At 34.9% G+C, this 10,622-nt stretch overlaps 1 protein-coding gene across 1 annotated transcript; it reads left to right on the forward strand.

Annotated features, from left to right (window-relative positions):
- The first annotated feature begins 5,856 nt into the window (after positions 1–5,856).
- LOC133861701 (F-box/kelch-repeat protein At3g06240-like) lies at positions 5,857–7,547 on the forward strand. Its single transcript, XM_062297494.1, has one exon. It carries the CDS (start codon positions 6,001–6,003, stop codon positions 7,261–7,263), a length of 1,263 nt encoding a protein of 420 aa, XP_062153478.1. The 5' UTR covers positions 5,857–6,000; the 3' UTR covers positions 7,264–7,547.
- The last annotated feature ends 3,075 nt before the right edge of the window (positions 7,548–10,622 follow it).

The raw sequence follows: 10,622 nt of genomic DNA on the forward strand, positions 1-10,622 counted from the left end.
TATATATCAAGTGACTCAGTTATATTCATATATAAGCACTCCATAACTTCGGGAAACACAAGCATACATGCATCTTTAAGTATAAAAATCTATGACCTCATAGCCTAGTTATACAAGCATACAGATATCCCACTACTTCAGAGAATACAAGTATACAGGCACATCCAAACATAAAAATCAATGACATCCAAAATCTAGTTATACAAGCATACAAATATTTCACTATTTTAGAGAATATAGGTATACAGGCACATCCAAATTTGATATCGCTCAATCAAATACGAAAACTATTGACATCATAACCTGGACATACAAGCATAAAATATTCCGCTACTTGAGAGAATATATATATATATATATATATATATATATATATATATATATATATATATATATATATATATATATATATATATACAGGTACATCCAACCATGACGCGTATCACTTAAATCATCATATGATCTAGTCGAATAGAAATATAGATATGTTATTTCCTATTAAGACTTATAAGTATATTAATACGTCTAGCATGAAATATATCGTAAAACATTATCAAAACATTTTATAAACTCATGTTATGCATGTCATCATAATATGAGGCAACTTCGGCTCATATTATTTACTATAGAGGCAACTTCGACTCTTATATTTTTATTATGGAGACAACTCCGGCTCCCTTTATTTTACTATGAAGGAAAATTAAGCTCCTTAATCTCTTTATACATAACTATGCTCATGCGCCATGCTTTCATATTCTTATTCTCAAATAACATCATGTTCTTTATATACTCTTTTCAAACATCCCTTGAAAACTTAACTCATAAATTCCATAAAAACATATCTCACTATATCACTTTATAATCAAATCTCAAAACACATAAATCATCCTCAAAATATTTTTCAACATAATTGAAAGTATTGAAAACATTTACAAGCATATATCCTTCTAAAATGACATTGACTCGAATTTAGAACACAATATCATTTTGTGCCAACAAAATCATTGAAAGTTCAATATCTTTTCTAAGTGAGTAGAATACTCGCTTTGGCTGCTTAACAATTAGGCTATGAATGAATCGTCCTTGTAAGTCGCACAATGTATCACTATGCAATAAATTGTGATGACAATTAATACTAGCACATAATATTTTCTAACTCTAAATTCTCACTTAGCTCTTAAATTGCTCAAGGACTAAGACCCATGAAAAACTCACAAATTTTTAGGGTTCCATTTGACAACCCATTAACTAACAATACTAACCCATAAGGTGATCTTAGGGTTAGATACAAAATTTACTAATTTATAACACTTAAACGAAAACTAGGGTTTAAGGATTTTACTTTGATTTCTCACAAAAAATAAAACCCAATGCTTGGAGATGATCAAACACTGCAAAACACATAATACCTAAAGAAAATTGAAAGATTAAACTCAACCCCTTGAAAATCTACACAAAATCTAAAGGAACTTAGATTTTCGGATTTACCTCAAACCAATTGGTGAAAACGTAAATTCTATCCCGAGGATCGTATTTCCGAATTCGGATTTGATTTTGGAAGCTTCAATATACTAGGAGAGAGAAGAGAGAAATAGTGTGAGAGAGAGAAGAATCGAAGAAAATGAGCTCGTTGGTGTCTTCAAACGCGACCTGTCTGGACACGAAAATGGTCCGTCTGGACACGCATGTGTGAAATCGCAAATATGAAATTTCTGGAAGGCCCGTCCAGACACAAAAATGGTCCGTCAGAACATGCGTAGAAATCGGGACTTACTGGAAGTCCTGTTTGCAAGCCCATCCAAAAACAGCAACGAACACAGGGTTTCTATCAAGTCTGTCCAGACACCAGAATGGGTCCGTCCAAACACAATTTAAAAAATCAATTCTAAAAGTTTTCTAAGTGTTTTTCTTGCACATTTTACCTAATTATTCACTTAATTAACCTAATTCATGTTTTTAACACCAAATTAATTTCTTGGATATTACAGTTATTGCGGATGCAATGCTTTGAACGGGCCACGTGAAGTTGGACTTTTATAATATTGTTAAAAGAATGATATGAAACTCATGACTACTTATTACATTGACTCTTAATCCTGAGAGAATTGTGAAGTAAATGTCACTTTGATATATTTAGTATGAGACCTTTTGCAGTCAAAATTCTTTGTGAGTCGGGTGATCACATATAACATTGTGGGAACACAACTCCTAAAAAAAGAATTCGAATTCTTTGATAAATCAAAGATATAAGAAATATCCAATTGAGATAAATTTAATAGAATTAGTTATTCTTAATCTCATACCTGAGTGTTTTAGTAAGAGTTACTAAAACATTATGTACAAGGTGAAATGAGATTTCACAAGTAAGAGAATAATTGATGATTAAATTGAATACTCAAGGATAAGAGTTAAATGAATTAATTTAACAGCCATTTTATGATTTTAATCCAACTACAAAATATTTCATGGAGGGTTCAAATGTAAAATATAAGAATAGACAATGAGATTAATTGAATAAATAAAAAATAATAACTAGAGTGCAATTACAATTGTTTAGTGGAATCAATTGTAATTAATAGTAACTTATGACAAGTCATGAGATGACATGTATAATAAGCCTATTGGAACTAGTTTTTATTTGGGATAATTGCACCGTTGGTCCCTGTGGTATGCCATAATTATTTTTCACTCCCTATGGTTTAAAAAGTTCATGGGAGGTTCCTGTGCTATGCAATAATTATAAATCGATCTCTAGCGTCAAATTCTGTTAAATTTTTTAACAGATTCCGTTAAATGCCACGTCAGCGCCACGTGTCGCCAATAAGATGGCGACACGTGTCTATCTTAATAAAAAATATAAATTTATTAAGAAAATAAATAAATAAACTTATTTTTTTAAAAAAAATAGCAGTAAGGGGTGGCTGGGCCAATTAAATGGACTGATTTTGTATTTATTCTTTTGGTTTAAAAAATAGTTTTTTATTAGTTTTAGTTTTTTAGAGGATAAAGGTTTTATCGAAAAAAAAGTAGCTTTATTGGCGCATCTTGGTAGTTTGATGAGTTACTTTAGCACACTTTAAAATTCAAGAAGTTATTCTAAAATCAGCCGTTAGTTCAGGAAACTTTTTAATATTTAACTCAAATATTTTTTCATCCACATCGACTATGAATGGATGTTAGTTAGGAATGTGAAATAAAAGCTTTTTGAAAATATGTTTTCCTAGGTAAAACAGTTTATAATTGAAGTTGATGTCCTTGTTATTGTTCATTCGTACAACAATATCCCTTGCCTTTCTGAAAAGAGGCTTTATTGATATGGTAAGATAATTGGTGGAACTTTAAAAGATCATAGGTGAATTGGTTTTAGACACATTCTATTCATGAATTTGAAGGAAATAGATTTATTTATTATTTTTGTAGATATTTCCAAATTGTAAGTCTCAAAGTCAACTTACTAAGAATAATAGTTTCAAGGATGTTTCTTTTCTTTCAATCGTTTTGATATTCTATTGAATCCCCAAAACTTTTGATGCCCTCATAATTTTGTGTTCTTTTTAGAAGATCGAATATGTTTTATAACATGTTTTAGAGGGCATTTTTTGGTTTTTGTTTCAAAAAGTATTCTGATGTGATATAAAAGATGAAAATAATTTGAAGGTTTAATTTTTTTGTGTTGTTTGTTAATATTTTTATTTTGAAAATGTAAAATAAAAGAAAAAGACAAAAACATAAACAAAAAAACACAAAATTTTAACAAATATAACCGTAAATGTTTGATGAAGATTATTTTCGATTTGATTAAGGATCATGTCTTACACACTAACTATATCAATTGGTGTCAAAGTCCATGTTGGTTCTTTATACCACTTCATTGCTGTTTGGGTGGCCATTGTAGAAAAAGGTGTATAAACATGACAACATCTTAGAATTATCACAAGAAGTCAAAATTAATGTTAACCCAACAAATTGTTGCATAGATATATGATTTTGAGGTGACATTGAGAATGATGAAAACGTTGAATTAGTTTGTTGGATAGATGGAGATTTTTCATTGATCTTATGATGTTTACTCCAATGATAATAATCTCGTACAAGTAAACTCATTTCCTTACGGCCCCTAGCAATTAGACTCAAACCCTAGATCCTAGTGGGCCAAGAGGATCAGCCAACCATTTGTTCAAAGAGCAAAGGGGAAGCGTTGTTGTAGATTATTGTACTGCCACGTCATCCCAATTGTCATGATATTTTTAGTAAATAATTAGGGATTACTTTTAATCTGTTAATAGGCACGTACGTAGTACCATACGACGTTTGATAACATTTTTAAAATGTAACGAATTCGACGTCACTACCCTGCCAGGATCATACCTCACCAGCAAATGACGTACCTTGCTAGATGACATAGATCGATTGCTACGCTTGACCAGAGTCGTGCCATATCAGCAGACGACATTGGCTAGAACAATGCACGGGAAATAAATACTCCCCATAAATAAGGGAAGACAACTACTCTAGTTACACACCCTACGTACCCTATTGTTATTATATTTTCGTTTCCTTTTGAAAAAGTTTATTTCTAACTTGAGCATCGGAGATATTCCAACCGAAACTCCTGCCAAGTCTCACATTTCTCTCTTGTGGACATTCTCGGTTTGAGGTTGATTGTGTGATCAACTGCATTAATAAAAATTGATAAAAAAAAAATTAGATGCATGCGAAGTATTTGAATATTGTTTATCACGCAAACTTAAAAGAGTTCTTGAACACAAATTTATAAATTTAAAATAATCTAATCTTTATTAAAGACAATATAATTATCATAAAATCTCTAATAATTCAAATATACTCTAACAAGACAACCTTTCTTATTTGATCTCTCAACAATTTTGGAAGCAACATAAGTATTGACAGTTTTTATTCTTGGAATTTTGTCTACGATGATCAGCAAAAGTTTGAGAAAGAATGTTGTCGTTTTGTTTAATGGTTGCCTTTTCTAGGTGCTTCTTTCACCGTTTATGTTCAGTGGATAACGATCCTTATGGTATGTGCAAGTGTCATACTTTATGTCACATCCGATTGAAGAGTCGTTAATTATGATTTTTTTTTTTTTTAATTATTTGAAGACTTTTTCTTTCTTCCTGATTAATTATTTCAAGACTTAATTACAACCTTACAAAAAAAACTTGACGGATTAGACCGGAAATGTAAAGGGAAAGATTGTTATCGGTAAATTGTTTTAGAAATAATAAAAAGCGGTTGATTTGATATAAAATAATAAATTTAATATCTCAAATTCGTAAAGCTGGACCTAATCCACGTTCAGATTTGACCCTTAGGATAGACTGACTGATGTTATTGCCGTTTGTTGCACAATTTAAGGTGGACATTCATTGTCTACAAGTAGACAATATATTTATTAGTTTTTATAGCTCCTTTTGCATTTAATAATCATTCCAGTGCAGTTTATAACAATAATAATAATAAAAAAAATTCACCATGAGCCATTAGAACTAATTTGGTTGGAATTTTACAATTTTTTTAAAAAAATAAAATTCTTAAATTATGTTCATATATCGAACGACATGAAAAATGTTACATATTAAAAATGTGACAAGTTAATAATGAGAATTGAATACATTTTTATTAAGCTCTTACACTTTATGTCGTATAAAAGTTTTAAATAAAACTCGAATTGTCTCTTCAAAACTTAAGAAAGTGTATTTCTTAATGATTTTTTACTGATTTTCCATTTGATTTTTGTAATTTTTTTTTTTTGGTTCTATTATTGTAATTCTTTTTACTCATTATTAAAAAAAAAAAAAAAACTAATTTTCCTCTCTTTCTTCTCTCTCTCTCTTTCGCTGTTTGGCTATGTTTGGCTAAGTTAACCTGTATCAGTGAGAAACCACTTTCTCCTCGGTGATTTCCTTCCTCCTAGATTTTGGTTGGCTTTGCTGAACCTTCGGCATCAGAACCACTGCTTCAGCCAGACACGTGAAAATGCTAGACCATCTACCAAACGAGGTGATCGTCGAAATCCTCTCGCGGCTGCCCGTGAAGTCGCTGGTCAAATTCATTTGCGTTTCCAAGACATGGTACTCTCTGATCTCCAGCCCCCACTTCATCGCCACCCACCTCAATCGCGCTATCTCCAATCCCCAATACCCACCCTACCTTCTCTTGGGCCACTACGACGACGAACTAGAGAAAGCGCGCTTCACTCTTCATTCTTCCGATGACCCATTCCCTCGTAAGCATATTTACAAACAGGTGAACTACAGCTTCGCAGCCCTGAATCAGCTTCTGTATTATCTCAGAGATGAAGTAGAGCGGAAGGTGGGTTTCTTCGAATGCGCATCGGATTTCATAGAATTCCGTTGCCCACCGAAGAGCAGCAGCCGATTCTTCAGCATAGTGGGTTCGTCTAACGGCCTTCTTTGCCTCGCCGATGACGTTTCCGGTTGCAACAGCTGTGAGTATGTTCTCTGGAATCCTTCTATTCAAAAGGCCATACGCCTTCCGATCCCTAACATTCGATTTGAATCTATCCGTTCCCTGGGTTTTGGTTATGATCCAGCAACCGATGATTACAAGCTGGTGAGACTTGCGTATCTTGAGGGCAAGACCCGTATTCGTTTCAACACGGTTCCACCTCTGGTTGAGATTTACACGCTTCGCACCGGCGCGTGGCGTTCGGTTGCCTCCCCCGGCCCTCCCTATGTGATTGGCGAGCGGTCCTTTTCGGCTTTGGTGAATGGGGCGGTCCATTGGCTTGCGCACACTCCGCTGTGCCAGGATGCTTTTCGCAATGTGATCGTGTCTTTTAATGTGGGGGATGAGGCTTTTGGTGAAATGGCTGTGCCTGAGAGTTTACAGGGGTATCTCTTGAACATGGCTGTTACGGTGCTTAATGGGTCTCTTGCGCTTGTCCCGTGTAATCGTCGGTCGGGAGACGAGTGTCAATCCGTGTGGGTGATGAAGGAGTATGGAGTAGCAGAATCTTGGACTAAGCTGTTTGATATTGAAATTGATGGAGGAGGATTGAAGAGGGTGATTGGCTTTACAGAGAATGGTGAAGTTCTCCTAGTTACCAAGGATGGAAAGCTGGTTTCTTACGAACCTAGCACCCAAGAAACAATGGATCTTCACATTCGTGGCCTAACGGAGTCGTTTTTTTTGGATACTTATGTGGAGAGCATTGTTCTTCTGAATGTGGCAGATGGAGTTCTGGGACAGCAGGCGACTCTGTCTGGTGCTAATTAAGCACAAAGAACAGCAAGTAAAGGCGAGACACTTGATCATAGTTTTAATTCGTATAATGATGTGGTATATTATGCTGAAAGTACATTTTTTTCTTTGTAATGCCACTTGTTACTCACTTCAGTTTGTTTTTGGTTCTGTGCAATGTTGTCTTGGGTTGGGTGAATTTTGACTGATGCTGCTTGGTTTTTTTACCATAATTTGCATCAATCCATGTTTTGGATAGTAGGTAATTATTGTACATAAAAAAATGTTCAGAATGTTTGAATGATTGTTGGTTGCTCAAATATTCTTTGTTCTCTTGGGTGTGGTAATCTGCAATAATGGAGAATTACAGGAATCCAAACCTTAAATTGAGTTGGAACTTTGTTGGAGGAAAATGAATGTCATAAATGGAATAGGGTCCTCTCCATTTTATGGTCGGAATTTTAAGTTGGTGCATTTAATGGTGTACATGATGATAATTGTTATCACATACACCGTTAATGCACAAACTTTAAATCCCGACCATGAAATGATACTCTATATTTCATTTGAAATGGAGTGGATCCCTGTCCTGTGATAAATTATGCTAAAATTATGTCATGTGTGTCTATCCTCTTACCAAAATGAAGTTCCACTGGAGTAACTTGTATTATAATGTTGTTCTACTTCCTTCTAATGGTTGATGCTGCTAATTCAGCCTAATTGTTTGTTTATTGGGTATACCTAAAGTTGGAGGGGCAAAATGAAATAGCTAATGGGGGTAGAGTTAGGTTTTTTGTTTGTCATTTGGGGGATGGGATGAAGGTGAGGCTAAGTTTGTTACAGCACCAGGGAGGTTTACTCTGATTTTTCAGTATGTTTTATGGTTGTTTTGATACTTGGGAGTTAGTTTACCTTAGATTCTTATTAGTGTGAGTGCATGCTTATAGTCTATTTTCCAAGGGGCCTGTACATTTTCAGGCTGAATTCTCAAAACCACGCTCGTTGAAACTCTTTGGACCTTAGTAAAACAGAGTATGAAGTTACTGTTAGTTGATGTAGTTTATGTTTTTTTCCAACAAAAAGCATCTCATGCGCTGAAAGATAATTACATGAATATAATTGAAAGTATTATAGAGTGCGGCCATTAAAGTATCTATTACTCTTGTTGCTTGTTCCTCCTCTATTAGGTGATCGAAAAATGTACCTTTCCATCAGTAATGGCTCCGAAATTTGGTAGTTAGGCATGTGAAACTAGATGTTTTCCCAGGAAAACCATTTTATAACTGAAGCTTTGATGTCCTTGTTATTATGCATTTGACCAAAAATTTCCCTTGCATTTGCCAGAAGCTTTACTGATCTGGTTTAAAGTCCCACACTACTGGAGAGTCCAAGCATTTTAAGTCAAAATCACTAACAAAATATATTTCAGTGACAATCCCAGTGAAGGTTTGATCGTCTTCCATATCTGTGTTTCAACAATGCGATTGTTTGTAAACTTTGGTGCGAGGCAAGAAGGCTCTAGAGCCTGTTTGAGAGTGTGTTAGAAAATATAGCTTTTGTCTATAAAAAAAAAAAGTCTGAAAAAGCTTTTTTAAAAAAGTTTCACACTTCAGCTTCCTCTGTAACTGCGTTTTAGGCTTTTTTATTTTTAGAGAAAATAAATAAATTGAAGTTATTTACCAAGTGAGTATATGTAGACCTTGAGAAGGTGGAGGCAGTAGTTGAATGGGAAAGGCTTACCAACGTACACGAGATTTAGAATTTTCTACGATTGGCCTGTCACTACCGTCGTTTTATCGAAGGCTTTTTCAAATTGTCAGGGACTCTAACCGCCCTCACAAGGAAGAACGCTCACTGCTTATGAAAGCGCAAAGAAAGTTTCCAAGATTTAAAGAAACTGTTAGTGTCAGCACCCGTTTTGACATTGCCTATTAAATCGGGTAATTTTTTTAGTCTACAGTGATGCCTTGAAGAAAGGGTTGGGGAGCGTATTTATGTATAACGATAAGGTGATCACATACGCTTCACGCCAGTTGAAAGACTACAAGCAAAACTATTCGACTCACGATTTAGAGTTAGCAGCCTTTGTTTTTGCTCTTAAGATTTGGAGACGCTATTTGTATTATTGTATAGCAAAAAGTGCAAGATCTACACAGACCACAGGAGCCTGAAGTGTTTCTTTACTCAGAAGAAGTTAAATATGAGGCAGAGAAAGTGGTTGTAACTATTCAAAGATTATGATTGTGAAATCAATTACCATTCAAGTAAAGCAAATGTGGTTGCCGACGCGTTAAGCAGGAAGTCAACGATTGAGCTTGCAACCATTGGAATTTCTCAACCTCAGTTGATAATGGAGCTTGAGATAATGAAACTGGAAGTTTGTGGCCAAGGATTCAATGGTGTGTGCAAGTGGTTACGGTTAGCAGTTATTGACTCTAACTACTAATTGTAACCGCCTTAGGCAGTTATTGAACTTTCATAACCGCAACTGCAACTGCAACCACTCCTCCTTTAGTACTTAGTGGTTTTAAAATAATTGTCAGTTAGCAGTTATTAAAACTCATAACCACACTGTATCACCGCTTTTAAATTTTACTCAAGTTTGAGGTTTTTTTCTTTTTTCTTTTTTTTGACACACCATTGTTTTGTGCTTTTTGTTTTTAAGTCAGCACGACCCTTTGGGCCACCCCACAGATGTTTTTTCTTTTTTTCCCTTAGCCCACTAACGCAACTTACAAAAGAAAAAATAAACAAAAGAAAGAAAGAAGTTAGCTAAGGCAACGGCCCACAGGCCACAAACAAAACAATCCAGCGAATTTATTAAACGGTGTGTTTAAGGGGCATTGTCATTCTCATCATCTTCTTCCCAATTTTCATCTGGTTCTAACCTAAACGCAAAATTCAGAAAAATTTCAAGACATCCCCGTAGCTGAAGTTTGCCCCTGAAGTTGATTGGGTTTCGATTGTCCCTGATTTTGCAGTTGAGGGTGGGCAAAAAGGGCATCTACAAAGATTTTCTACAATGGGTTAGAAATATTTTTGGAGTCGACCCCCCGCACCTGCCTGGCAGTTTTGAATGGGAAGGGTACGCGCTTTGTATAAAGGAGTACTGAAAGTAGGATGCTTTGCTTCATTTTTAACGTGGGATGTGTGGAAACCAAAGCAATGCATGAAGTGGGAGTTTGCATACGTTGGAAGTCGTGGAGAAAGATTTGCAGAGGGTGGAAAGAGCTAATTTCTTGGTTAAATCTAGGCAACTGGATGTCAAGGGGAGAGAAGATGGAAAGAAATCCAAAAAAATCTGCAGGAGAGCTAGTCACGGAAGAGATTTTGGCGTGTGCGGGGTGGGAATCATAAGGGATTTTTTTTTTTGTTTTTTTTTTTCATAATGATTC

The sequence above is a fragment of the Alnus glutinosa genome, chromosome 2, assembly GCF_958979055.1.
Source record: "Alnus glutinosa chromosome 2, dhAlnGlut1.1, whole genome shotgun sequence".
Lineage (NCBI taxonomy): Eukaryota > Viridiplantae > Streptophyta > Magnoliopsida > Fagales > Betulaceae > Alnus > Alnus glutinosa.